Source organism: Meles meles, chromosome 18 (genome assembly GCF_922984935.1).
Source record: "Meles meles chromosome 18, mMelMel3.1 paternal haplotype, whole genome shotgun sequence".
In the NCBI taxonomy this organism is placed as follows: Eukaryota; Metazoa; Chordata; class Mammalia; order Carnivora; family Mustelidae; genus Meles; species Meles meles.
In genome coordinates, this window is record NC_060083.1 from 62,257,789 (window position 1) to 62,285,787 (window position 27,999).

At 59.8% G+C, this 27,999-nt stretch overlaps 1 protein-coding gene across 1 annotated transcript; it reads left to right on the forward strand.

Annotated features, from left to right (window-relative positions):
- Positions 1–517: 517 nt before the first annotated feature.
- Positions 518–27,961, forward strand: CARD14 (caspase recruitment domain family member 14). The gene is given in 25 exon segments (XM_045984043.1): positions 518–629; positions 3,016–3,240; positions 3,352–3,564; positions 4,948–5,041; positions 5,477–5,601; positions 5,604–5,696; positions 6,685–6,822; positions 8,362–8,687; positions 10,410–10,568; positions 11,662–11,781; positions 12,314–12,439; positions 12,637–12,793; positions 14,095–14,207; positions 14,640–14,782; positions 14,918–15,012; positions 16,459–16,519; positions 16,727–16,919; positions 20,795–20,921; positions 21,179–21,416; positions 22,254–22,317; positions 23,038–23,161; positions 23,678–23,851; positions 25,596–25,717; positions 26,401–26,516; positions 27,019–27,961. Coding segments are annotated over 21 exon segments (3,012 nt in total). The 5' UTR covers positions 518–629; positions 3,016–3,240; positions 3,352–3,564; positions 4,948–5,041; positions 5,477–5,486; the 3' UTR covers positions 27,227–27,961.
- Positions 27,962–27,999: the final 38 nt, after the last annotated feature.

Sequence of the window (27,999 nt, forward strand, 5' to 3'; positions counted from 1 at the left end):
GGGAATCACATACCCAGCTCATCCTTGGACGGTATCCCTCTGTCTGCAGCACCAAGAATTGGCTTTGGTGGGGCATGGCAGAGGTCAGGGGACAGCGGTGCCTGTGCTGAGCAGTGACCAGATTCTGGACCTGTCCTAACACAGAGCAGCCAAGACTTTCGCCTCCCCCCAAACAGTGGCTATTGAATGTTGACTTTGGGCGGGTCCATTGGAATAGCTTAGATACTGGCCACAAAGGGTCATGAGAACCAAATAAAAGCTCCAGCTGAATCCTGATCTTTCTGGATTTTTCCAAGGGGTTTACTCTAAGCCGTGCTGACTGCTCCCAGAGGAGAGAAGATTCCCTGCACCCCATGATTCTCCATCATCCTCTGGGTCACCGCCACCCGAGGTTTCCTAGGGTCTCACAAAAGCAAAACAGACTTCGGCACGTGTCCTCCATGCCGCGAGAATGGATTGGCTCCTGAGGGATACGCGGAGACCCAGTGTAAGGCGTGGGCTCTGTGGGCAGGGCCAGGAAGGACGGACCCGCCAGACCTGCTCATCTGCCTGCCGTTCAGTCTCGGATCAGCCATCGCTGCTCCGCGACAAGGACGGCCAGGGCATGGAGTCTGTCCCCGGGAGAGCAGGTCAGCCTACCAGGGGAGGGCGGGAGGGAGGCTGGGAGGCAGTCCCAGAGCCGTCCTGGGGGAGTGAGGGGCTTCTGCCTCCTAAGGGGTGGAGGTGCCTGTTTGAGGGTGAGAGGAGGAAGCAGTTTGTCCCCTTTGGCTTGGTCAAAGGACTCGAACGTTCTCTGGCTGGTGAGGGCTGCCTACCTTGGCAGCACGGGCGTGGTGGATGAAGAAGGCTCTGATGTTGGCTCTTATCTCTACCTGGTTCTCCGGTGAAAGGAGGGGAAGGAGGGTTCTTCTAAGCGCAGCTGCCTCTACGGGTGGGGTCCGGACACGGCCAGACATTTCCAGTGGAGCGCGGGGCTGGGCTCTTCGCTGAGCGGTCACTTAGCTGACGCCTGGTGGCCGTGCGTCTCACCCGTCATGTTTCTGGGTTTATACCGATTTTTCTAAGCTCTCCCGTACTCAGCCGCTCCCATTCTGGAGCCTGTGTGTGCACGTGTGCGTTCTCCTTCCCTCTGCTGCGGCGAGGGAAGACAGCCCTGAGCTACAAGGAGGCACGGGCAGGTCCCGCAGGAGGACCCCCGACTCGGATGCTCACGGCTCCTGTGACCTTGGGTTCCCTCTGGAAAGGCTGCAGGGTTAGAGAAAACGTTTTAGAGTTTAAGCTGTGCTGAGAGATCTGTGGGGTAAGTTTCCTTCACTGGTAGGACTTGCCCCTATTTAAAGCGGGACTGAGTTGCAAACCCCCAAAAAACATTTGGGGTTTCGCCGGAAGCCGCTTCAGTGCGCAAAGAACAGCCCGGAGCGGCTGCTGCTCGGTTTCGCCACTGACACCCGACCCCAGCGTGGCCGGGGGTCCCGGGAGCCGGCCCGGTTGGTTGGGGTGTAGAAAGCTCCCGAGAGACCCCTGTCTTCAGCAGCCCCGGCGAGACAGCGGGTAGCATGAGCTGACCTGACTGTGTTCACCACGATGGGGCGGGGGTCTACGAGAAGTCAGGTGTTCTCAGACCTGCCGCGGGAGTCCTGCGGAGATGGGGGCCAGGTCGGAAATGCAACGGACCCAGGGCTCACCACGCAGTGAGGAGTGCAGCCTGGGCTCCTGCGTTTCCCACCCCAGCGTGGTCCCCCGCACCTCAGCTGAGCTTTCCCCAGTGCGAGTCCTCGGGAGTTTGGTGCTTGCTTCAGCTCTGCGGACGTCTGCGGTTCTTTCCTCGGGATGAGCAGCTAGTGGGCAAGTCCTCGAGACCCTCCCTGCTTCTGTGATGGGGCTGGGGGAGTCGCTGGCTCCCGCGCCCCTGTACCAGCCCATCGGCCTCAGGGCTCATTTACTGTTTTTCAGAGTGTTTGGTGCAAAGTGTTCATGTGTCCACCTTTCCTCATTTTGTGGCTGTTTCTTTATTCTTTTTTTTTTCTTTTCAAAGATTTTATTTATTTATTTGACAGAGAGAGAGAGATCACAAGTAGGCAGAGAGGCAGGTAGAGAGACAGGAGGAAGTAGGCTCCCTGCTGAGCAGAGAGCCCCATTTGGGGGGCTCGATCCCAGGACCCTGAGATCATGACCTGAGCTGAAGGCAGAGGCATAACCCGCCGAGCCACCCAGGCGCCCCTTTGTGGCTGTTTATTATTTATGTGTTTATTTACAACGCTGGCGTACTTCGGGAGGAGCTGGGGCAGAGTCTGAGTCTTGCTTCCTTGGGTACCTTTACAATCTGGACTGATTTTATATGTGGAATTGGACCCAGAGTCTGAGCCGGACGCGGTGGGAGGCAGCTGTCCCCATGCCAAATGTCACCGGTTCATCGAAGACACCTTCACGCATGTGGAAAAGTGCTCCTGGGGCGCAGGGCAGCGGAGGGGTACACGGATGCTGGAATGAGCGAGAGCAGGGGATGGAAAGGCAGAGGCCAGGAGGCGAGGTTGGGGGGGCTAGGGCAGAGCTTGGCTGGGGCCCCAGATGGCCAGGACACCTGCAGGACACAAGCCCAGCTTGGACTACAGAAAGCAGGCCAGCTCCCCGGGAGACCCTCCTCTCATCCTGGCAGGGAGGGGGCCAGAGGGAAGCAGGGTGTAGTTATCAGCAGCTCTGGGAACTTTTCGTTAAAAAAAAAAAAAAAAGACTTTTATTAAAACATAATTCATGTACCACACAATTCACCGATTTAAGGGGTGCGATTTATGGCTTTTAGTAGATTCGTGGGTATGAGCTACCATCGCCGTCGGGTGGGCCCACGACGTGGTGGGTAGCTATGCCGCGGTTCGCCACCCGGTTCCTTCTAGGAACCTGCTTCTAAGCCCTGAGGAAGTGTCTGTAGTTACTGAGCAAACCAGAGGTCAAAGATCTGTCAAGTGATTTCCTGGACAGGAATTTGCCTTATTTTTTTTTTCCTCCTCCTTGCATTAGTCTTTGGGGCCTGAACTTTGAGTTCTGGAGCGACTCAGGGCTGGAGAGAGCAGGGAGCCCACCTTGGCGCTGGTTTGGCCGGCTATTCCCGCCCGGCCCGTTCCTGCCCTGCAGCCTAAAGGCAAGCGGACGGGCGGCGGCGGAGCCACAGCTGGACACGGAGGGGGCTCCAGATCGCAGCCCACGGCGAGGAGCTGCTGGGAACGCAAGAGTGGGCATTTCTCAGTGAGCACTTCTGGAGCCTGGGTCCCTCGTACGGGCTGGGCGGTGGGATCTTCCCACCACCACTTCCCATTTTCCTGAATTTACACCGGTTGGTTTGCTCTGGCTTTCCAGCATCTTCAGTGGACAGACCTCTCCCAGAGACATTTGACTCCAGCCGGTCCAGCTTGTTATTCCAAAGGAAAAGAACCAAGTCCCAGGAATTCAGGGTCTGAGAGAAACGTCGCCATCTGTGCCCAAGAGCCTCACCACAGCACCGAGGGGGCTGGAGGAGAAGTAGAAACTAATGCTGGCCGCAGGAGCACCGGCAGATGTCAGCTGTGGCTTGTTCGTATCATTGAATCCCACACGAGTTAAAAAAGGGAGGAGAGTTTGTGAGCGGCTAAACCTCGGGGGGGGGGGGGGACGGAACACGTGGCGTGTAGAGCCGTGCCCAGCGTGACACTGTTTATAGAAAGTTAGAGTCAACAGCAAAGACACCATTTATGTTCAGCTGCTCCTCGCACAAGGAATCGAGTAAAAGCGGGCGTCTGTTTGCAGACGGGCCAGGCTGCAGCAAGCAGGACTGAGCCCACTCTAACGATGCGTTCCCTTGATGAGGAACCTTCTGCCGAGTCTGAATATGGGCACACAGATATGTTGTCTGTTTGTGGGACTTTTTTTTTTTTTAATTTTTTTTTAACATTTTTTTATTTATTTGACAGAGAGAAATCACAACTAGGCAAAGAGGCAGACAGAGAGAGAGGAGGAAGCAGGCTCCCTGCGGAGCAGAGAGCCCGATGTGGGGCTCGATCCCAGGACCCTGGGATCATGACCTGAGCCGAAGGCAGAGGCTTTAACCCACTGAGCCACCCAGGCGCCCCTGTTTGTGGGACCTTTTAAACAGCTTGAACTAGGGGTGTCTGTGTGGCTCTGTGGGTTAAGCCTCCCACTCTTGATTTCAGCTCAGGTCGTGATCTCAGGATTGTGAGATTGAGCCCAGAGTCAGGCTCCGCGCTGGGCTCTCTCTCGGTGTCTTAAAATAAACAAAAACAAAACAAAACAAAAAAACAAGAAAAATATGCTCGAACCAGCCCAGGATTTGAAAGCATTTCAGAACTGTTCAGATGGAAAATGTTCTAATGACCCTGTGCCAGGGCCAGCAGGGAAGAGAGAGACTCAGCCAGGGGCTCGCTGCAAAGCTGGAGGCACCCGGGTGAGCTCCGTGGGCGGGAGGCCGGGTGGTGCCCTCCCAGGCACTCCCAACAGAAGGTCTTGGATTTTAGGTCAGTTGCATCAACACCCCCCGCCCCAGAGCGGCTGGTCAGGTACTCGGAGGGTGAGCTGCTCCATGATCTCTACCCAGGCAGACCCAGAGCCTGTGGCCCCAGCCAGAGGGTCCGCCCAGGCCCACTGCAGCCGAGCCCCTTTGGAGACCCGCCAGCCGAGAGGTGGCGGCCCGTATTACTTACTCGGAGTCCTTGGCTTTCGTTCTAAATTGTTTCCTAGTACACTCTTGCCAAGTGTCACTCCCTAGCACATTCCCTGAGCGTCTACGGACAGGCGTCCTGGGGTCACGTCAAATAAAAACAGTGGGCTTTCCGTGCACACACGCCTTCCCCCAGCTCGCTTCCCACCTGTTCCCCCCACGCCCTCACCATGGCCTGTGGGCGCCTCCTCTGGTTGCCGGGGGGGCTGGATGGGCCACCCAAACCCCCACGTTTGTTCCAGGCAGTGTCCCTGAAGCTTCTGCCGTCCTCAGCCCTAAGGAGCCGTCGTAGACGTTTCCTCCCTCGCCGTGCCCCGTGAGATCGTCATATCACAGGTGTGCTGAATGTGTTCGTGCACAGCTGAGCTTTGTACGTGTAAGGGTAAGAGTTTCAGGGGGCTCTGTCCCCCCAGTTGAGAATGCTTGCTCCGGACCAAGCTTGTAAATCAGCTCCCCAGGGCCAAGGGCAGTTTCCCAGGCTTCAAAGGCAAATTCCGTGTCCCGATGCCCAGAGAAACCAGTTCTTGTTCTTCTCGGGAGAGAGGAATTGATATGAAATCAGCAAGAGGGAGGGCTCATCAGTGCCCCCGCCCGGGTCACTGGGCACCAGGGCCAGGGCAGCGTCACCGTCCTCTGCAGGCCGGTCACTACCCTCCCAGCCCGCCCGTGACCTGGGGTGAGGGGGTTGGACTGGGAAGGCCCCCGCGGGCCCAGAGGCCATGTCACCGGGTCCAGCCGTCCACGGCCGCCCTCTCCTTCCCGTGCTCCTAGCCTCGGGGCCATGGCGGTGCTGCACCGGACCGAGTCCGCGCTGACCGCGCTGGACGAGGACGCGCTGTGGGAGCTGCTGGACAGTCACCGCCACAAGATCGTGCGCAGCATCTGCCCCGGCCGCCTCACCCCTACCTGCGCCAGGCCAAGGTGCTGGACCAGCTGGACGAGGAGGAGGTGCTCCCCGGCCCCAGGTTCACCAACACCGTCATGAGAGTCGGTGAGGACCCCCGGGCGCACACCGCCCCCTCGGCCCCTCCCCGCCACGGCAGCTCCACACGGGCTGTGCCACGAAGCCTGGGGCCCGGCAGGGAGTGCAGGACTTTAAGGACCCGCATTCCAGGCATGGGGACCCTGTAGGGCCTTCCCAGAGCTGCCGTAACAGGTGGCTTAGACCAGCGGAGACGTATTGGCTCATAGTTTGGGATCCAGGTGTGGGCTCGAGGGGCGTGTCCCTGCCTGCGCCTTCCTGGTGGCCCGAGCTGGCCCTCAGCTTGTGGCCACATCCCTCCAGGGTCTGCCTCTGTCCTCACGTGGTCTTCTCTGAGTCTCCTCTTCTGGGCCCCCCACCCCGATAATCTCATCTGCAAAGACCCGTTTCCAGATTAGCTGCCATTGGCAGTTTCCAGGTGGCAGTTCCTTTGTTGGGGGCGCACAATAAAGCCCACTCCAGATGTCTTCGGAGCTGATTCTGAGAGTCTGACTAGCTATGTTCATTCCCTGAAAACCAAGATTCTGTTTCTGCCTGATGTTCAGGAACCTCAGATCCAGGAGAAAGGGATCCAAGCCGCCAAGCTGGGCTGAGAGCCATGGGATCCGGGAGGCGGGCTCGCTGGGACTCGGCCCTGGGGCACTGTCTTTTGCTTCTTTCGTCCCATGAGATTTGTACAGTGTCCGCACATGTCCACCGACACAGCTGGGAGGTCTTCAGAGCAAAGGTCACCTTTTTCCTTCTTTTATGGCCAACTCTTGGCACTTGGGTTATAGTTTTCTCAAGGACGATGAGCCTGGCCCTTCTGGGGACCGGCTGCCGACACGTCTGTAAAGGACCCAGAAGAGCGCTGAGGGCACCTGCTCCCCCGGATCCCGGGAAACTGCTGTCACCGTCTAATCCCTAGATGTGGGAGGATTTCCTTCCCCTCCGCATCCTGCATCCCGAGGGAAACTCACCCAGAGCCTCCCGACCTGACACCATTCTCTCACCCAAGGACACTTGCTGGATTTGCTGAAGATGCGAGGGAAGAACGGAGCCATTGCCTTCCTGGAGAGCCTGAAATTCCACAACCCGGACATCTACACCCTGGTCACCGGGCTGCAGCCCAAGGTGGACTTCAGCAACTTCAGTGGTGAGGGCTGGGTCCTGGGGATGGGGGTCCTGGGCACAGGCTTCTTCGGAGCCTCTGGGTCCTAGTGCCTGCATGCTCTTGCTTCTCCTGCTAACCGCCCGGCACTCCGGGGATGAGGACACCCCCACTAACCGGGTGTGGGTGGCAGGAGAGGGAACCCGTGGCCTCTGGATCTAAAAGAAAAGCTCTTAGGGCGCCTGGGTGACTCAGTTGCTTAAGCATCTGCTTCCGGCTCAAGTCATGGTCGTCGGGTCCTGGGATCGAGCCCTGCATCAGGATCCCATTCAGTGAGGAGTCTGCTTCTCCCTCTCCCCACTGCTCTCTCCCTCTCTCTCGAATAAATTAAATAAAATCGTAAAAAGAAAAGAAAAGGAAGGATCTGTCCCTACTTATGCAGTAGCAACGGGAACTCCGCTTGGGGCAGAGTCTGCACCCGGGAGATGCAGGGAGAGGACAAGTATGGCCTTTCCCTAGAAATGCTCCTGAGATGGCCTTAGCCTCAGCCGTGTGCTTACATGGAGGGGACAGCCAGGTCCCTGGGCGTCCCTTCTGCTGGGAGAGGCCCCTGCCGGAGGGGAGGAGGAGTGGAGCCTGCAGCCCTCCGCACCTTCGCTCAGCCGGAGGTGCCAAGATCGAGCCGACCTGAAGGGAAATGGGGCCATTTCTGTTTACTGAGTGATTTCAGGCTTCCGTGCAGGAGCTATAGAAATACTTTGGGGGCGCCTGGGTGGCTCAGTGGTTTAAGCCGCTGCCTTTGGCTCAGGTCATGATCTCAGGGTCCTGGGATCGAGTCCCGCATCGGGCTCTCTGCTCGGCAGGGAGCCTGCTTCCCTCTCACTCTCTCTGCCTGCCTCTCTGCCTACTTGTATCTCTCTCTGTCAAATAAATAAATAAAATCTTTAAAAAAAAAAAAAAAGAAATACTTTGGTATGCAAAGGGCAGGACCAGCATCACTCAAAACTGGATGGGCAAACCTTTCTTCCTGTTTGGTATCGTAGACCGTGGTGACGTTAGTTGGGGTTCCGTTGTATGGATTTTTGTCCTTTGTTATGTCTCTCGTAGGGTGACGTGGAGACGGGCTGGGAGGGGCCCACCTTAGCTGATGGGGGAGCTGGGTCTACACAGCAGGGTCCCCTGGGGAGGCTCAAGGGGGTAATCCTGGTTCCACAGTCACTGGTCATGCTATTTATAGAACCAAAGTTGGGCCCGGCTGAGCCCGGAAGTTTATTTTTTCTTTAAGATTTTACTTATTTATTTGACAGGTAGAGATCACAAGTAGGCAGAGAGGCAGGCAGAGAGAAGGGAGAGTGGTGGAGGAAGCAGAGAGCCTGATGTGGGACTCGATCCCAGGACCCTGGGATCATGACCCGAGCCAAAGGCAGAGGCTTTAACCCACTGAGCCACCCAGGCGCCCCGAGCCCAGAAGTTTCCAAGGAGACCCAGATATTAGGGTCGGGGGCTCCTGCTTGAGGGGACCCTGGCAAAGCCCCTGGTGGCCGAGGAGGGAGGCGCGATGGCCCACCCGCCCCTTGTCTGCAGGGCTCATGGAGACGTCCAAGCTGACCGAGTGCCTGGCCGGGGCCATCAGCAGCTTGCAGGAGGAGCTGAGCCAGGAGAAGGGGCAGAAGGAGGCCCTGCTGCGGCGCTGCCAACAGCTCCAGGAGCACCTGGGCCAGGCCGAGGCCCGCATCCAGAGCCTGGGCCAGATGGAGGCCGACCACGACCGCATGAAGCGCGAGGTCAGCGCCCACTTCCACGAGGTGCTGAAGCTCAAGGACGAGATGCTCGGTCTGTCCCTGCACTACAGCAACGCGCTACGGGAGAAGGAGCTGGCCGCCACGCGCTGCCGAAGCCTGCAGGAGGAGGTGCGGCGCTGCCCCTCTCCCCGCCCCCCTGCAGCCCCCAACCCTGCTGGGAGGAGGAGCCTTTAATCCCCACCCGCCTCGTGTGTCTGTTGTGGCACAGGCACGTGGACTCCCGTTTCCAATAGTCTGTAACATACTACCGTCCCGAAGGAGTTTCCTCAGACGGTCCCAGATTTGGCCAGGGGGAGCCCCTTGAATGTCCTCCGTGTCCTGTGGCACGGCCCCCTGTTTTCTGAGCACAGACTCCCTTGCTGGTATGGCGAGAGTTCCCCGGATCGTCTCGTCCCCACCCTGCCCCAGCTCTGGGCTCAGCCATTTCCCTGAAGGGCCCTGGGTTCTTGCAGAGACCAAGATCGGGGCCCTGGGGGTGCTCACTGCCCCTGGGGTGTCTTTGCTCCTCGGCCCTCTCCGCAGACAGAGCTGGGAAACGTGCACGTACACACGCCCGTGCACAGACACGCATACAGACTTACGCGTGCATGGATGTATGTCCACAGACACCCGCGCATCTTAGAAACTGTGCGGTCACACCCACCTCTAATTCCGGCGCGTCCCCAGGGTGTGTCCCTGCCTCCCCCATGCCGCCCTTGGGAGCCCCTTCTTCCACCGTGAGAATCCCCCCACCCACACTCGCGCTCACCGCGGAAGACGCCTCCGGCATTAAACAGAGCTGCCGAGAGGAGCTGAGGGTTTGGAGCTGCTACGGCTGACGGCCATCCCTCTGCCTCCCTCTCCCTCCCGTCGCTGTGGCCCCCGTGTTTGAGACAAGGTTCATTTGCTCCGTTTATTTTCAGTTTTAGCCCCGCCCCCAGCCCCGTGCAGGTCCCAAAGAGTGAGTGAGTGTGTGGAGTCTAACGCGCTCTAGCGCAGACGGCCCACCGCCGGAGCTGTGCAGCTGCTTATGGAAAATTTGCTACGGAGATGTCGGGAGGGGAAAAGCCCGAGTGGAAAGGTTCTTCCTTCTCCTCTTGACCCCGAGCGAGTGCGGCCTCCACCCTGACACCCAGACTTCCCGGGTTTGTCTCTTGGGGAAAGTCCCCTCCCGCCTGCCGGGGCACCACGCCCTCCCGGGGGCGAGAGGCCAGGCCCTCGGTTCCAGTTCTGAGTTTCTCTTGGGGTGTCATCCTGCGGGGTGGCAGGGTGGAGGCCCGCAGGCCCTGGCGACGGAGTTCCCAGGGGACCACAGCCCTGGACACACCTCCCGCGGGGCCGGGGGTGGCCCATATTTGCGTGGGATTGCAAGTGCGTCTGCGTAGACCAGGCATCTCTGCTCCGTCTGACTCTATTTCCTCTTTCTTCTCACGAGTCCCTTTATGCCATGTACTCAGCAGAATGTGGGAAGGCAGGGAAGCCAGGGAACCTGCTGAAGGACGCTCGCTCACTGGTCACTCCCCACCCACCCGCTGCTGGGACTCGAAGTTTCGAGAGAGGGATTTCCGGGGCTGATTTCCCGGGCTCCTTCCTCTGTTCCCGGGGCCCCACCCCGTGATTCCATGGCTCGCCTCTTCTAAAAAATAAAGCTAGAAATGCCTTTCTCCCCCTGCAGGAGCTGGAACTATTCACCGGGTAGAACTCCTTCATGGAGTTTGAAATCCGGGGGAGGGACCCCTTGAGGGATGAAAAGCGTCTTCCCAGAGGAGAAAGGTTGAGGGACATACAGGCCCCCCGGGCGGGTGGAGAACCAGCCTTCACGCTGCCCTCCCTCCGGCCTCCTCCCGGCAGCTCTACCTCTCGCTGCAGCGCGAGAAGATGTCTTCCTGCCACGCGCGGGAATTGCGAGAGCGGTCCCTACAGATGGCTGGGGACCTGGAGTCCGGGGACAAGGAGCTGAGCCGCCTAAAGGAGGAGAACGAGAAGCTCTGGTCGCTGACGTTCAGCCTGGTGGGTCCCGTACCTTTCCCTGGCAGCTGGCGGGGGTTCCCGCAGCCTGGGGCCGGGGGGGGGGGGGCGGTTCTCACAGGTGGTCCCTGGAGGGGTGGCTGAGGCCCGGAGGCCATCCTGGGACACCGTACATGCCCCTTCCCGCTCTGCCCAGCGCGGAGCGTGGGCAAGGTGAACAGCGATGGGGCTGCCTAGCAATGCCCCCCTCGGCCCAGCTGCTGGAGGGAATTAGGCTGATTGTAAGTGGCGGGATCTGGGGGTTGGGGGAGGGGCACCATTCTGCCTGCAGAATAGTCTGTCCCGAGACGTCCCGCCCACATGCGCTGGGGACGAAAGTGGCGGAACTGGGTGACACCAACTTCCACCTCTCCTCGTGGATTCCTTTCGATCAATACAATGTCTGTTTACAGAGCTGTTCCGTCCAGTGAACAGACATTCCCTGGGTGCGGGGTGGGCCTCGGCAGCTAGTCACAGGGCCTGGACGGTGCCACCCTTCCTAAGCCCCTTCCTGAGAAGCGGGCAGGAGAGGGAACGACCTGTCTCCTGGTGGGTCCTCTGTCAGAGACCGTGCTGGTGGCTTTGTGGACAGAGCAGCCTGATGTGGCCCAGCGGGGGGATGGCCCCCCGCCAAGAGACTTCCAGTTTACTTTCTGTCCCCAGCCCAGAGAAACAGAAACAAAACACCCATTTCCCATTTTTTTTTAAAGATTTTATTTATTTATTTGACAGACAGAGATCACAAGTAGGCAGAGAGGCAGGCAGAGAGGCAGACAGAGAGAGAGAGGAAGGGAAGCAGGCTCCCCGCTGAGCAGAGAGCCCGATGCGGGGCTCGATCCCAGGACCCTGGGATCATGACCTGAGCCGAAGGCAGAGGCTTTAACCCACTGAGCCACCCAGGTGCCCCCCATTTCCCATTTTGATTGTTGACCCTGCGTCTTGTCCTGCCTCGTGTGCGGGGATAAGTCTGAATCCATTCATGCGCCTGGCCCCGAAATTTCCTGCTGCCTATTCTCAGGGCAGAATGACGGGGCGCTTCCCAGAGGCAGGACCTTCAGGAGGCGGGGGTCCCTGGGCCGACCTCTCTTTGTCGCAGGCGGAGAAGGACATCCTGGAGCAGAACCGGGACGAGGCCCTGGAGAGCAAGCAGGAGCTGGTGGACCGCATCCACTCTCTGAGGGAGCGGGCCGTGGCCGCCGAGAGGCAGAGCAAGCAGGTGACCCCGGCCGGTGGCTGCAACAGCACAGGGCAGGGGCAGGGAGGTCAGGCTCTCGCGAACGTTCATCCCTCGTGGGAGCTTTATGGAGCATGGACTCACGGCCCCAGGCTAGCGGTCCCGTCTGGTTTGTGGGTGCTTAGGAAAGGATCAGACCCACGAGCAACAAAACTCAGGCTGCTTTCCAGTGGGGCGGGTGTTCCTTCATGGCTACGACAGGCCAGGGGAAGATCGGGAGGAAGGAGACGGTGGGAGAGAGCGAGGCAGCAATGAGACATGATTCACATCTTTTGGGACATGGGATGGACAACACGTGGTTCTACCTGCCGCGTCCGCGTGTGTTCTGACGACTGAGTCCAGGTGTGACCAGCACGGCGACCCCACAGACGCACCCTGAGATTTAACACTTAAGGAACAAGCAGGAAGTCACCCACATCAGCTCCAGAAACCCCCCCGTCCCTGACCCCCCCCAACCCCCTTGCACGCCCACCTGTACCGCTGGCCTGCATGGGCTGTGTTTGTCCCCGGCCAGTACTGGGAAGAGAAGGAGCAGACCCTGCTCCAGTTCCAGAGGACGAAGGTGGACTGTGACATCTACAAGGAGAAGGTGAACGCCCTGCAGGGCCAGCTCCAGCAGCTGCAGAAGGAGAGAGACCAGGTGCCCGGCTGGGGGAGGGCCCCAGGGCGCCGCCGAGTGGGGACAGGATGTGCCGCCCGGCCCAGGCTCCTCGAGGAGCTGGCTGGGGTCACGGGGCGCCCCTCACCCGCCGATGGCAGCTGGTTCCAGATTCCCAGCTGTCACCGCCGACGCCTTCCCTTGGTGCCATCCTCCCTCCTTTCCTGTCAGGCTCGCAGGCCTGCTCCGCCCGGGACGCAGCCCAAATGGAGATTTCTCAGAACCTGACGGAGAAGGACGCCCTCCGCCGGGAAGTGTTCGAGCTGACGGACCAGGTCTGTGAACTGCGCCAGCAGCTCCGCAGGCCGCAGGCTGCCGAGTCCCCACAGGGGGTGAGTGCTTCCCTCCCACCGCACGGGGAGACTCGGCTGGGGGGGGCGGGTCCCGGGCCACGTGCGCCCCGGCTGGGACATCGGGCACGCTGGCTCTCGTGGGCCAACCTTGTTACCAAATCACTGAAGACACAACGGGGCGAGTTGAGCCTGTGTCTGCCTCCCGGGGGTGGTCTACACACGCCATGGGACAGGTAGCTGGGCGGAAGGTTCTGGAACGTGTAATGTATGGTGTTCCACGAAGAAAGAGAGCATATGAGACTGGGCCAGCCGGCAGCCACTCACTTTTGTAGCTGATGCGTTCCTGAGATGTTTGCAAGTCCGACGGCCATTGCAAGTCCGATGGCCAAGAGCTGACTTCAGGCACGAAGGGAGCTATGTTCGCAAAGAGCTAAAACGATTCCAAAACCTCCAGTTACCGTCTGTCAGCAGCTCCGGCTCCAGGCACTGGGGAGGGGGGCGCGGTGAGACCCTGCAGAGGGGCCGGGACCTCCCTGAGGGCGGCCGCACCCTCCTGTTCCTGGGCAGGGAACCCCCGCCATGCTTTTATCTCCAGAAATTAGTTTCCAAGGATTTGCATGCTACTTCTAAGAAGACAGTGTGTTTCACATGGTAATACATGTGGTCATACAGGGTTCCTTATATTTATACAACCTGTAGAACTTAATCTTCCCCATGCCCACGAGCAATAGGTATTTTAAATTTTCTTCCTTCACTCTCCGCACATCTACCACGTCCCCCCCCCAAATATATGTATTCATGTCTGTGTTAAATACATAAATACATACATATGTAATACATATACATGTATGAAATAGAAATGCATATGTATTATATTTATTTATATATAAGTATAAAAACGTGTGTATGGATCATATGTACATGTTATATATATTTACGTATGTGTTAAAACAAGGTAGACAGCAAGATGCCAACTACCCTGTCTGAGTGTGGAGGACAGGAGAATTCTCCTTCCCTCTCTGCTCAGTTCTGTTTGCCCCCGGTGTTCTGTGTGCTTACGTCTGTGACACACGCCCTGGGCGTTACTTGCACCATCTGTGAGAAGCAACATCTAATCTGCGACAGAGACCAGAGAGCATTCACCAGGCTGGTCGCTGTCCTCGGGGCTCGGCTCCTGCAGGGCTGGGGGTCCCATGCTCCGAGGAGGGGACAGGAGCAGGGGAGGCTGCCTGGAGCCGGAGGGGGGGAGGTGGAGGCAGGAGGGAGGTGGGTTTGCTGGAAACCCCCAGGAGCATCCGAGAGGAAACTTGCCTGAACTGAGCAGCCGGGGCCTGTCTCGGGCAGCCTCAGCAGGAAGCCAGCGCCAGGGAGCCGGTCCGAGGGGGAAGCAGCCGCTGGTGCGCATGTTCGCCATCTGCCGGCGGGACAGTGACGACAGCGGCCCCAGCTCCACTGAGGTACGGCGGGTGCCTCCTCCTCTCCTGGGTCAAGCCAGCTGCGCCCTCCCCAGGCAGGATAGACCCGGGGGGCCTGGCACACAGCGGGGGCTGAAGGTGTCCTTGTGTCCTTGTGACGTGCTCTGCGCACCTGACTCGCTCCGCACGTGGCACTCGCCAGCCGGGGACTGGGCCTCTCTGGCCCGCGTAGGTTTGTGCATCCGCACTGAGCAACAGGGACTGTGGAAAGCAGCCAGCAGGGGGCCTGGCACGCAGGAGGGGCCCAGCTAGTGTGACCCAGCTCCGTGCTATGTCCTTCTCACATCCTCTGCCCTGAGAGTTAGGGACCACGCTTTGTGACAGTTTTGCCCCTCACCCAGTGGAGCAGCAGGGAGGGGGTGAGCAAGGTCCCCCTGGGAGCCCTGTGCCGACCTCTGCCCTGTCCTCCTCCAGTCCCGGCTCTGCTCTGACCTGAACGCCACGTGCAGCCGTGAGCTGGAGGACAGCTTCCGCTCCAGCAGCCCCGTGCTTCCCAGTCCACAGTCCCTGCACAAGCGGGCGGCAGAGGACTTCCGGGAAGACCCCTGGTCTCTCAGGTAATGGACTGGCCACGGGGTTCGGATGGCACGGACCCCGGCAGCTCACCGGGATATGGGCCGATGGCAGGTCAGGGGGGTCTGAGCAGGGAGCCATGGGCACCGCCTGATCTGCCGTCTTCCCATGCTTTCCAGTGGTTTCCTAGAAATCCGGCAGGTGGCCCGGGGACCCTCCCGGGGGGTGAAGGCAGGGGACGCCGAGCTGGATTATGAGATTGTCGACAGAGCAGGTGAGTGTCCCCCACCCGGGCCTCGGCAGCATCCCCTCACCCCTGGGCCGGGCCAGCTGAGCAGGAGGAGGAGTGAGAACAGGGTTCTCCAGGGAGGCCGGAGGGACAAGCCAGTGCCTCTCCAGAGGCTAGGCTGAGGAAGCGAGTGTCCCTGCTGCCCTGCTGCCCTGCCCTGGGCCTCTGGGAAATCCCGAGTACCTGGTCATTCAAGCCCATGCCCTGTTCACCGGCATCCGTTCTGGCTCTCACCTGGAAGCCAAGGGAGCTGTGCTCATCTTCCCATCCCGCTCCGCAATAAAGGCTCAGACAGCTCTGGACACACTTTCCTTCTCTCGCCCCCCGCCCCCGCTCTGGTCTGGGGACATCGGGTTCCCAGCGACATCAGAAGGCAGCAGGGTTTCACACCCCCACCCCCACCCCGGAGGAGGCACCTGTTGGGAGCATCTCTCCTCCCAGCGGTGGCACCTGAGACCCTCCCACTTCTGTGGTTCACTCCTCATATTTGTGACTTGACCGACCTCCTCTCCTTCTCCACCACGGGCCCCACTCGGACAACCTCTCCGCGTTTCCATCCCGCACACCTGCCCCCCACCCCGCCCCGCCGTGGGCCTGGGGCACCGCAGGCGCTTAGCGCCGAGTCCCAATGCCCCGCAATGGCCACCAGGGGATGCAAGGCGTCGTGCGGTTCCCGGAGGCCGCCCCTGGGGCAGGCGGGCCCGGGGCAACCCGCGGTCACGTGGCCAGACACCCCCCCCCCCCGCCCCGCCCCAGCGGGATGGTTGGCGTCTCTGGAACCTCAGTCTGAGGGCGACCCCCAGGGAGTCTGCCTCCTGGATGCGCCGCTCCTTGCATTCCTCTGCCGCTGCTCCAGGTAGCGACCCGATTCCCCTGCGCAGTGGCGTCGCCCGGCCGCAGGGTCCATTTTCCTGGGACTTGGGGTGGGACTCGGTGTGACCGGAGTGGTCCCGCCAGTGCGCTCGGTCCCGCCCGTGCGCTCGGCCCAAGGAGCCGGCAGAAGCGCACCCGGTTATGCCGGGCTTGATTTCATGTTACGTTTTGTTCTAAGCACCCAGCGCTGGGCACAAGCTACCCTCAGTCCCCGTCCCGTGTCCCGCACCCCCGCACCCAGAGCGGACTTTTAATGGAGCCGGAAATCCAGACCCGAAGTGCCCTGTCCTGTACATGGGGGAGAGCCACTCAGCTGTCCCGTGAGGACACACTAGGCCGAACCCCGCTCCTGTCCGGGGGACGATGACATTAGGGTCCTCAGCAGTGAGGAAGGGGAGAGGCGGGGAGGTCTGGCCTCAGCAGAAGGAGACAGGCCTGCGGGGTGCCACCCAGGGCTGGGATGCGGGACCAGGTTGCCCCAGTAAGCAAAGCTCCGTCCGGAGGGGAGAGCCCCGGGGGGGGCCCCGGCCTGTGTCTGAGCCCCGCCCTTTCGTGCAGACCTTCCCGAGTGTGAGAGCGGCCTGCAGCCCTGCGCCGGGGGTCTCACCGCCTCGTCCAGGTGAGCAGTGAGGGGGGCCAGGGCTGGCGGGTGGTCGGGCAGAGGGCTGTGTCCTAACACCACTGGGAGGGGACAGCCCCCCCGAGGAGGAGGTCATGGCCGTGGGTGGGTGTGTGTGAGAATTCAGAACACTGGGGCGTGGCATCAGGGCCTGGCCCGACCTCCCCCTCCCGTGGCTGGTGGGGCCTGTCACCTCCCGTCCTGCAGCAGCGTCCCGGTGTGGCGGAGACTGGCCCGCAAGATCCTGAGCCAGGTCACCGTGCTGGCCTTCCAGGGGGACGCGCTGCTGGAGCAGATAAGTGTCGTTGGTGGCAACCACACGGGCATCTTCATTCACCGGGTCACCCCTGGCTCGCCGGCGGACGAGATGGCCTTGCGCCCGGGCACCCAGATCATGATGGTGAGTGTGTCCCGCGCCCCCGTGAGCGCCCCCCACCCACCCCCTCTCGGGGCCGGGTCAGAAGCTGCAGCTCTGCCTTGACAAGGATGCGTTGCCTGTGGGCTGAGGTCACACTCACTTAGAAACTAGTCCCAGCCGACTCCCACGGCAGGCCTGCCCCGTCTAGATCCCCGACGTTCTCAAGCTGGGGTGCGTGAGCCCGAGAGCTGCCGTGGGGCTGGACCACCGGCCATCGGAGAAGGCTTCTGGCTGCCGCGGTACTGACCTGGGATCTTCTGATACAGCTGTAGCCTGTTCGTTCTGGGCCGGCCATGCCGTGTGTGTGTCGTAGAACACACAGCCATCACGCACACTTCCCCGTCTCGTTGGGGGCATTTAAAAAAATTCTTTATTGGGAAATATTCACTAAACTGCAAAACCCATAAATATACTGCTTGACTAATGTGTGAGCAGGGAGGTGACTTCGATGGGGCCCCAAAGCAGAGAACAGTGTTCCTGAGGCTGGCTCCCCCCGGGGGAGCCTGGGCTGTAGCAGGGACGGCGTGGGGTGGAGACGAGCGCTGAGAAAGGTGGGCGGCAGGCGCCTTTGCTCCCAGGCTACGTTGTGGCTAAAGCAGCCTTTATGATGTCTGAGGAGACAGTCCTGATATCTTAATATCTTAATATATTTTATTATTATTTATTTACTTTAAAGTTTCTAATTCCAGTTAGTGAACATACAGAGTTATATTGGTCTCCAGTGTATTGGTCTCCAGCTCGACACTTCCCGGGACCACCCGCTACGCTTCCCAAGTCCCGAACCCCCATCGCCTGTTTCATCCAACCCCCATCACCTCCCCTCTGTAACGATCAGTGTGTTCTCTAGAGTTAAGGGTTGGTTTCACTCTCTCTCTCCTTTTTGCCCTTTGCTCCTCTATTTTGTTTCTTAAATTCCACATATGAGTGAGATCATATAATTGTCTTTCTCTGAGTGACTTATTTCACTCAGCATAATATCCTCTAGTTCCAGCCACATTGTTGCAAATGGCAAGATTTCATTCTTTTTGATGGCTGTGTAGTATTCCATTGTGTGTGTGTGTGTGTGTGTGTGTGTGTGTGTGTGTGTGTGTGTGTGTGTAAATCTTCTTTATCCATTCATCTGTTGATGGACATCTCAGCTCTTTCTGTAGTTCGGCTGTTGAGGACGTTGCTGCTATGAACATTGGGGTGCAGGTGCCCCTTCGGATCCCTACATCTGTATCTTTGGGGTAAATACCCAGTAGTGTGATTGTTGGGTCGTAGGGCAGCTCTATTTTCAACTTTCCGAGGAACCTCCGTACTGTTTTCCAGAGTGGCCGCACCAGCTTTCATTCCCACCAGCAGTGGAGGAGACTCCCCTTTCTCCGCATCCTCGCCAGCATCTGTCATTTCCCGACTGGTTAATTTTAGCCATTCTGACTGGTGTGAGGTGGGAGCTCACTGTGGTTTTGATGTGTATTTCCCTGATGCCGGGTGATGTGGAGCACTTTCTCGTGTGTCTGTTGGCCATCTGGATGTCTTCATCGGAGGGATGTCTGCTCATGTCTTCTGTCCATTTATTTCCTTCTGTCCATTTTTTTTAAAAGATTTTATTTATTTATTTGACAGAGAGAGAGATCACAAGTAGGCAGAGAGGCAGGCAGAGAGAGAAAGAGGAGGAAGCAGGCTCCCTGCTAAGCAGAGAGCCCGATGCAGGACTTGATCCCAGGACCCTGAGATCATGACCTGAGCCGAAGGCAGAGGCTTTACCCCACTGAGCCACCCAGGTGCCCCCCTTCTGTCCATTTTTAACTGGATTATTTGTTTTTTTGGGTGTCGGCTGCTGTAAGTTCTTTATGTATTTTGGACACTGACCCTTATTGGCCACGTCATTTGAGAGTATCTTCTCCCACTCCAAAGTGCCTTTTAGTTTTGTTGACTGTTTCTTTCACTGTGCAGAAGCTTTTTGTTTTGATGAAGTCCCTTGTCTCTGGCTACGTGTCCAATAGGTTGCTGGAGCCAAGGTCAAAGAAGTTGCTGCCTGTGTTCCCCTCTGGGATTTTTATGGTCTCAGGTCTCACATTTAGGTCTTTCATACATTTTGAGTTTGCTTTTCTGTATGGTGTAAGAAACTGGTCTAGTTTCATTCTTTTGCACATAACAGTATCTCTCCAATTTTCCCAATACCATTTGTTGAAGAGACTGTCTTTTTTCCATTGGACATTCTTTCCTGCTTTGTCGAAGATTAGTTGACCATAGAGTTGAGGGTCTATTTCTGGGCTCTCTATTCTGTTCCATTGATCTATGTGTCTGTTTTTGTGCCAGTACCATGCTGTCTTGATGATGACAGCTTTGTAACAGAGCTTGAAGTCCGGAATTGTGATGCCACAAGTTTTGGTCTTCTTTTTCAACACTCCTCTGGCTATCGGGGTCTCTGTGGTTCCATACAATCTTAGGACTGTTTGTTCCAGCTCTGTGAAAAATGCTGGTGTTATTTTGATAGGGACTGCATTAAATGTGTAGATTGCTCTGGGTAGTAGAGACATTTTAACAATATTTGTTCTTCTAATCCGTGTACTCAACATATTTCTGTATCATCTTCAATATCTTTCATCAGTGCTTTTCTTTTGTTGTTGTTGTTTTTTAAAGATTTTATTTATTCATTCAACAGAGAGAGAGAGAGACTGAGCTTAAGCAGGGGGAGCAGCAGGCAGAGGGAGAGGGAGAAGCAGGCTCCCCGCTGAGCAGAGAGCCCGATGCGGGGCTCGATCCTAGGACCCTGAGATCATGACCTGAGCTGAAGGCAGAGGCTTAACCCACTGAGCCACCCAGGCACCCCTCATATTTTGTAGTTTTCAGAGGGCAGATCTCTTTATCTCTTTGGTTAGGTTTATTCTTAAGTATCTTGTGGGTTTTGGTGTAGTTGTAAATGGGATTATTTCCTTGATTTCTCGTTTTACTGCTTTGTTATTGGTATATCGAAGTGCAATGGATTCCTGTACGTTGATCTTGGGTCCTGCAACATTACTGAATCCACAGATCAGTTCTAGCAGGTTTTTGGTGGGGTCTTTTGGGTTTTCTGTATAGAGTATCATGCCATCTGCAAATAATGAAAGTTTTATTGTTTTCTTAACAATCTGGATGCCTTTTATTTCTTTTTGCTGATTGCGGTAGCTGAAGTATTTTTTTCATTATAAAAATATATACTCTTCTTTCTTTTTTTTAAGATTTTAAAAAAATTATTTATTTGACAGAGATCACAAGTAGGCAGAGAGGCAGGCAGGGCGGGGCTAGGGGGGAGCAGGCTCCCTGCTGAGCAGAGAGTCCGATGCGGGGCTCGATCCCAGGACCCTGAGATCATGACCTGAGCCGAAGGCGGAGGCTTTAACCCTCTGAGCCACCCAGGTGCCCTGAAAAATATATACTCTTCTAAACTTGAAATAACCCAGGGTTGGGAGAACGAGTGGGGTGGACAGCAAGGGCCCTGTGCCGGTGGGCTTTCACCACTAGGGCAGTGGGGGTAGGGCAGGGCGAGGGATGTTACTCGCCGTCCTCCAAGGCCCAGGGCCAACCCCACAGCACAGAACAGTGGCCGCACTTGTCAATAGTCCCAAGCTGAGAACCCCTGACCTGAAATGCTCTAGGCTTGACTCTGTCTTGAGAAGTGGAAACTCGGCCCTCGTGGTCGTCTGTTGATGGAAGGGCTGGTGCTGGACTCTTGGGACGGGAATGAGTGTCGTTGGAGGAGCCCGAGGTCTTGAAGCAGGGCCGGGGGCAAGGGCTCTGTGGGTGCGAGCGGCTGGCCAGGAAGGGTGAGCGGGTCCTACTGCAGAGTACAGAATCCGGGTCGAAGGAGGCCGACACTGGTTTGCCCTCAGGTCGATTACGAAGCAACACGGCCCTCGTTCAAGGCCACCTTGGAGGACACAACCCTGGAGCAAGCTGTCGGACTCCTGCAGAGGGTCAACGGCTTCTGCTGCTTGTCTGTGAAGGTCAACGTGGAGGGTACACACGCTCCCCCGCGCCCAGCCCACGAGGCCACTACCTGAGACCCGAGCCCCTGGCGGCGCGCACCCCAGAACGAGACTGTGCCCCAAGTGTGCAGAGGGCCGCAGGGCAGCGGGGGGTCCCCTTCCCGCCCACTGGCTCCTGCACAGGGATGGCTCCCAAGACTCTGGGGGAGGCTCCTTCCTTCTCTCCTGCTTTCAGATTCCAGAACTTTCCCCGAGGGGGATCATGGCCCTGGGGTTATCTCTGACCAGGTTATAGGAGGTTGGTCCAGGACCTGGAGGCCAGCGTGGTGACCTCAGGGGACTCCTTCTACATCCGGGTGAACCTGGCCATGGAGGCGGGGGCGGAGGGGGAGCTGCAGGTGCGATGAGGTGACGTCCTGCACGTCAGCGACACCCTGTTCCAGGGCCGCGGCTGCTGGCACGCCCACCGCATGGGCCCCTACAGCACGAAGGGCGTGGAGCACGGCATCATCCCCAACTACGCCCAGTGAGCCGCGGTGGCGCGCCCCAACACCTCCCCCTCCCTGGGTAGGGCCAGGGGCGTGGCCAGGGGGGCCTGGCCTGGCTTTCTGTGGGCGACCCCTCCTGCCCAAGAGGAGAGGGTGGGCATGAACAGACACCCTGAAGAGGGATCCCCGGGGGGTCACCCCCAATGTCACCGTGTAGGTGGGGTTTCTTTGTGCAAAGGGATGCCCCTTGATCCTAGACCATTCTAGAGCATCCGGGACCAGCGTGACATCTGGGGCTGTCTTGCCCGGACACGGGTGCCCGTCTGGGCACAGCAGGACCTTGAGCGGCGTCCACTTGCTACATAAGGAGCCCCTGTGCCCCCAAGATGATTCAAAACGTCTCCAGACGTTGCACAGCATCCCCTGCAGGTTGGGTGACCACCATCCTGCTGTGTCCAGGACTATTTCGGTTACAGCCAGGAAAGTCCCGTGGCCTGGGGAGCCTCTCCGTCCGGGGCCAGCTGGGACAGAGGGCCGCCCTCCCTGGGAGCAGCAGCAGTCCTGCGGAGAACCGTGCTCCCGATCCCCCGCAGCGCACAGCAGGGCGCCCTGCCCAGCTCCCCGAAGTCATGTCCCTCTCGGTGGCGGCAGGCTGGCTGCTGCGAGGTTCCAGAGCGTGGCCCACACCCAGGCTCCCACGGAGACAGCGGGGTCCTAACCGGAGCAATTCCATTGGCAGCTGCAGTTTTCTCAACGCCCCAGGGGACCCTAGTGGGCTCCCCGCCCCCAGGGTGCAGCCGGGGCCACAGGGGTGTGTTTGGGGTGCTGGGCGGGGCCCTCCTTGCCCTGGGTCAGGGCTGGCCTCCTCTGCGCAGGGCTCAGCAGCTGCTCATCGCCCTCATCCAGGACATGGCTCAGCAACGCACCGCCGGCCGCAAGGTGCGCTGGGAGACCCGGCAGCCTGGATCCCGGACACAGGGCTGCGCCGGGGGGGGTCTGCCTCTCTATCCTGGCCTTCTTCCTCCTGGCTCACATCATCTGGAGGCGGGGGGAGGTTCCTGCCTGGTGGGTCCTGGCCCTGTCTGTGGTCGGAGGGGCAAGTGATGGCCTGGGGGCCCAGGGCCAGGGCCCATAGGCTGCTGACCCCATGGGTGCGACCTGGTGTGTCTGTCCCCGCTGGTCCCTCCAGGCCTTCGCTGGGGTCGCACAGCACACCCGGCCTGCAGGCTCCTCTGTGGGCACAGATCCGTCCTCTGGGCTGTGTGTCACACTCCTAGGTCACCCCGTTTGCCCGTCCATCTGCACCCCATCCTAGTCCCTCTGAGGTCCCGACACAGGCCTTCAGCCGTCCCTGAGCAGGATGCTAGGGCAGCTTCCCTGGATTGGGGCAGGGCTAGGCCGCGGGGCCCCTGGTGTTCCCTCCCGCTTTATGCAGCAAAGCCTGCCTTCGCTTTGGACGCCATGCTCAGGGGGTGCCCTGCCCGGGGGCTCTGCCTGAGGACCCCATCCTGCCTCCCCCCTGCCTCCCTCCGGCATGGGGCCCAAGCCTCCTGGCTGTTCAGTGAGCACAGCCTGGTGGTCCAGGGACCAGCCTGCATTTGGCAGTGCGCTAGGATGCGGATGGCTTGGACGCCTGCTTGTCCCTCTTCCCTCCTCCAGCAGTCTTCCGGGGCACCCCAGAAGCTGGTCCGCATCGTCAGTGTGGATAGAACCAAGGCCAGCCCTCTGCGCTCATCCTTCGATGGGGCCCTGTGGGAGCCCAGCAAGCTGGAAGGTGAGGCCGGTGGTGCAGGCCAAGGGGGCCCTGGATGGCCTCGGTGTGACGGGCGTGGGTGTGAGGTCACGACAGAGGTCAGCATGGCACGCGCCCCATCAGGTCAAACCCCGCAGTGAAGACAGCAGGAGTGGACCGAGAGTAAGGTGAATTACTTTGAGTTAATTTTCCTCTTTTTGGCAAGTGTTTCGGGTGCGTATGACTGATGGAAAGAGAAGTAAACCCTAGAGGAGCAGGGAGCCAGAGCGAGGGAAGGCCTGAGTGGGGGCGCGGGCCCCATGGCCGGGGATCTCACCATGTGCTGGGAAGTTGGAGAACTGCTTCTCTCTGTTCCCGCTGTGGGCCCAGGGAGCTGAGCCCAGAGAGACCTCCACGGTCAGCCACGGGGTGTAGGACGCACGTGTCCCTGGGGGGAGCCGAGCCTCTGTTACTGCCCCAAACACACACAGTCCGGCCTGCGGCCCACGGGGCTGGCAGACAGCACGGTCCTGCACCCGGCCCACTCGTGCCTCCTCTCCCCCCCAGAGCCCTCCACTGCGTGCTTCTGGGCCGAGAGCTGCTTCACCCTGGTGCCCTACACCCTGGTGCACCTCCACAGGCCCAGCCAGCCCCGGCCCGTGATCTTGGTGCCCAGGGTGGTCGGGAAGATCCTCAGCGAGAAGCTGTGCCTCCTCCAAGGGTTCAAGAAATGCCCAGCAGGTACGGTGTCACCTGGGAGCCCCGCCTGCCCATCGGGTGGCCGGGCGAGGCCTTGGCACGATGCTTGCCTTCTCGGGAGAACAGCGTGGAGGTTCCTGTGCAAGTGTCCTGGGGCTGCCGCAACAAAGCACTGCGGCCTGGGCCACTTGGAATAGCAGAGATCTAGTCCCGAGTGGTGAGAGAGCCAGAAGGCTGAGGTCCCGGCGCGTCTGTGCTGCCCTCCCAACCCCTCCGCCCCGAGACTCTCGGGGGAGTCGCTCCTTTCCTCCTCTGGTTTCCGGTGGTGCCGACAGTCTGGGGGTCCTTGGCTTGTACCCGCATCACTTCCGTCTCTGCCTCCGCGTCACCTGGTCTCCTCCGTGTCTCTGTGTCTTCACACCGTCTTCGTATAAGGAAGCCGTCATGCAATCAGGGTCCGTCTTACTCCTGATGACCTCATCTTCACTCACCACATTTGCAACGACCCTATTTCCAGATCCGTCCCATTCCAAGGCTCTGGATGTTCGTGTGTCTTGGGGAGCAGATCCTGCCTGCAGATGGGGCTTGCACTCAACTGGGGTAGGACCCCCAAAGGGCTCCTCACCCGCTCAGCCCCAGAGCTGCTTGGTGGAGAGTCAGAGAGGAACTGGCCATCTGGAATCCTGGATGTCAGGGGACAGGGTCTGAGTGTCTGCACGCAGGAGAGGCGGTTCCGAGGTTGGCGAGCGGGAGAACCGCTTTGTGGGAGTTTTTGTTCATCAGCTCGGCACTGGCCAGCCGAAGGTGACGGGAGGCCTTGGGTTACCAGCGGAGGGGGAGTGGGGCTCTGTCCAGACCCCGCTGGGGTTCACAGAGGGCACAGGGCTGAGTGAGTCTGGCTTGTCTAGCATGTGCCAGGTTCCCTGGGGGGAGCTGGAGAGAGACAGCCGCCTGGAGACGAGACAGGCTGCTGGTTGTTGGCTCCACAAGTGGCCGGGGGAAGGAGACAGGTGCTTTGGAGAAGGCGGGGCAGAGCTCGGTTCTGAAGGGCAGGCAGGAGCTGGTGAGGCCGCAGACCAGGCAACAGTGCGGTGGGCTGCAGCCCCCGGGCCTGGGCTGCTGCGGGTGCGGCACGACGGGAGGAACGGCCTCGGAGAGGAGCTGTGGTGGGCGGGAGTCCCCGGGATGGCGGGTGCGGGTCTGACCCAGGAGAACGCGGGCTCAGAACAGAGGCTATCCAGGAAGAAAGGCAAAAGCAGGGTGTGTTTTGACTATTCTCAGCCTTGGCCCTGGCAGTCGCATGGGGCTGCCTTCCCCTCTGGGAGGGCTGTCCCGGGCATTGCAGGACTCGGGGCGGCACACTTGGCCTCCCCCAGTAGACCCAGCAGCGTGCCCAAGTGTGACAGCCACAAATGTCCCCAGACGTTGTCAAGCGTCCCCCGGGGTACAGCTGCCCACAGCCGGGACGCACCGACCTATGGGCTCATTGCCCGGTGTGAGGAACGGAGCCCGGTGTGAGCGCACCCCGGGAGCACGCGGGGCTGGGGTGACGGGGAGGCTTTTTATCTGTGTCGCTGCTCCCCTCTTTCCTCTGTCCCCCCACGCCCTGGCGCCGACCGAGCTCCTGCCGTGTCTGCTGGTGTGGGGGGCGTGCAGGGCACAGACCCTTCTGAGTGTGAAGGGCCATCCCGGGAGGCGCGTCGCCCATGGGGGTGGGCGCGTTCAGCTTGGGGCTCCCTCACCTCACCTCACCGAGTGTGATGTCCCCGTCCACTGTCCCCTTCAGAGTACTTGAGCCAGGAGGAATACGATGCCTCCAGCCAGAGAGGGGACATCATCCAGGAGAGGGAGGCGTCCGGTGGCCGCTACTGGGTGACCCGCCGGGCTGTCGAGTCCCTCATGGAAAAGGTAAGGGACGGGGCGGGGGCTCCTCTGGGGGCGTGGGGCCTCCATCCCCAGAGGACCACGCTGGGATAGGGCAGGAAGGACTGGCCTTGAAATGTGGGGGACGCTGGTCACCAACCTCCTGGCCAGGGGCACCTGGTGCTGGTGCTCGGCTCGTCTCTGGCTCGGTGTTCAGAGGGAGGGGTGCAGAAGGGTCCAGCCCCGACCCTGCCCTCTCAGATCCGGGGGACTCGGGGCCAGCCTCTTAATGTCCCAGGCCTGGCTCCTCGATACAGGAAATGCTGAAGAGTATTTGTCAGGTAACGAGTAAGATGAAGGAACAGTCTGTGATTTGAGGCCCACACGAACATGTAAAACAGCTCACCGTGAACCGTGCAGCTTTCTGGGACCTGAGAGGGCCAGGCCCAGCTGGGCGCCAGAGGCAGACGCCCCCTTGCCAACCCCCACCCCGGCAGAGGCTGACGGAGCCGGAGCCTTCTGACCCTGCGGGTTCCAGCCCCTCTCAGTGTCCCTCCACCCCAGCGGCTCACAGATGACAAACCAAAGGGACAGACTCGGTAGAGCAAGCGCCCTCAGACACCACAGAGCATCCCTGGGTTCTCTCCCCACCGCTCCTCCTGGGTGTGGGTTCCCTTTGCGGCCGCCGAGGCCGAGGACCTTGGCCCATCTCCCCACCATCCCCCCAGAACACCCACGCCCTCTTGGACGTCCGGCTGGACAGCATCCGTGCCCTGTACAGGATGGAGATCTTCCCCATCGTCATCCACGTCCCCATCAACGAGAGAGCAGCAAAGAAACTCAAGTAGGTGTGGCCCCGGGGGCTGGCCTGGGGTCTGCACCTGGCGCCACGCGGGGGTGGGGGGCTCCAGAACTCCTGGAAGCATGACAGGACGGTTCCCCCACATCTTCTGGGACAAAGGACCTGCTGCCCTCCCCTCCGGGGACAGCCTGGGGGACGGTGAGGGACGACGTGGAACCTGCCTTGGCTCAGGGCAGTGTCCAGTGAGCTACACGCAGCTGACATCCCGGCCGCATGAGGCGAGGACGGGCTGGAAACCAGTACTCGGGTTACAACGTCCTGTCGCCCACTTACAATTTGTGCATTTGCCGGCTGAGCATGTAAACTAGACCCCGCCCCCATCACTGCAAGTCACCTGGGGCCCGACTCGCGTCTCCTCTGTGGGGCACTCAGCCCCCAGGAGAGGGGGTCCGCACGCTGGTCCCCTGAATTCTGAGCTGGGTCCGCTCTGGGCAGCCAGTGCACGGCTCTCCCTGAGCGTGTCCCCCGTGTCCGGCCTGTGCAGGAAGGCCCTGCAGCGGCTCGGCACGTCGGAGGAGCAGCTCCTGGAGGCGGGCAGGCAGGAGGAGGCCGCGCTGGACAGAGCGCCCTGTCTGTACGGCAGCCTGGCCCCCGATGGCTGGAGTGACCTGGAGACGCTGCTCGGCTGCGTCCGCTTCGCCATCGGGGACGAGCAGAGGAAGGTCGTGTGGACAGAGCAGAGCCCCCGCTGATGGCGCTGGAGCCCCTTCCAGGGGCCGCGGGGACCTCTGAATCCATGATTTGAGCTCAGCCTCGCGGACACAGCCTCGGGCGTGGTCACCCGAGCCTAGCTCTCTGGGCATCTGGTCCCCTCTCTTGCTGGGGCCCAACCTTGAACCCCACTCTGTGCAGGTCACAGACAGGCATTTGAACCGTCTGCCCACTTTTCTGCCAAGCCGTCTCCTCCTCCAAGGCTCGGTTGCCACGTCTGAACCAGAGGCCCCGAGAACGCATCTCCTGCAGACGTGTCCAGAGAACCATCTGTCTGACCCCGATCTCCCCTTTTGCATTTCAGGGTGCCAAAGGGCTCGTTCCCAAGCCACTGAGGCAGGAGGCTGGTAGCCCTGGTGCCCCCGAAGTCACTGGCACCCCCCCCCAGAGCGGAGGCACAGACCCCTGGTGAGGTAATCCCGCTGACTGCCTCAGCGGCCAGAGACCTGCTTCAGGGGCTCAAGTTGGGGAAGTTGTGTGTACCAACGGGGAAATACGGTTTCCCAGCCACGGAAATAGTGTTTTCAGCGGGTTTCTGCCTGGTGGCCACCAGACCCGGTGCGCCCACAGGGGTGTCCTGGAGAAGCCTCCCACAGACACCCTCGCACACGGGCCGGGCTGTCCCGAGCCCCACATCTGCCCCCCTCTACTGGGCAGTAAAGAGCCTTTACTCCACCTGCAGAGCTCAGGAGACACGTGGGCATGGCTGGACCAAGCACCCTGGGCCCCCCGCCACCTGGCCTTGTCCCCCCGC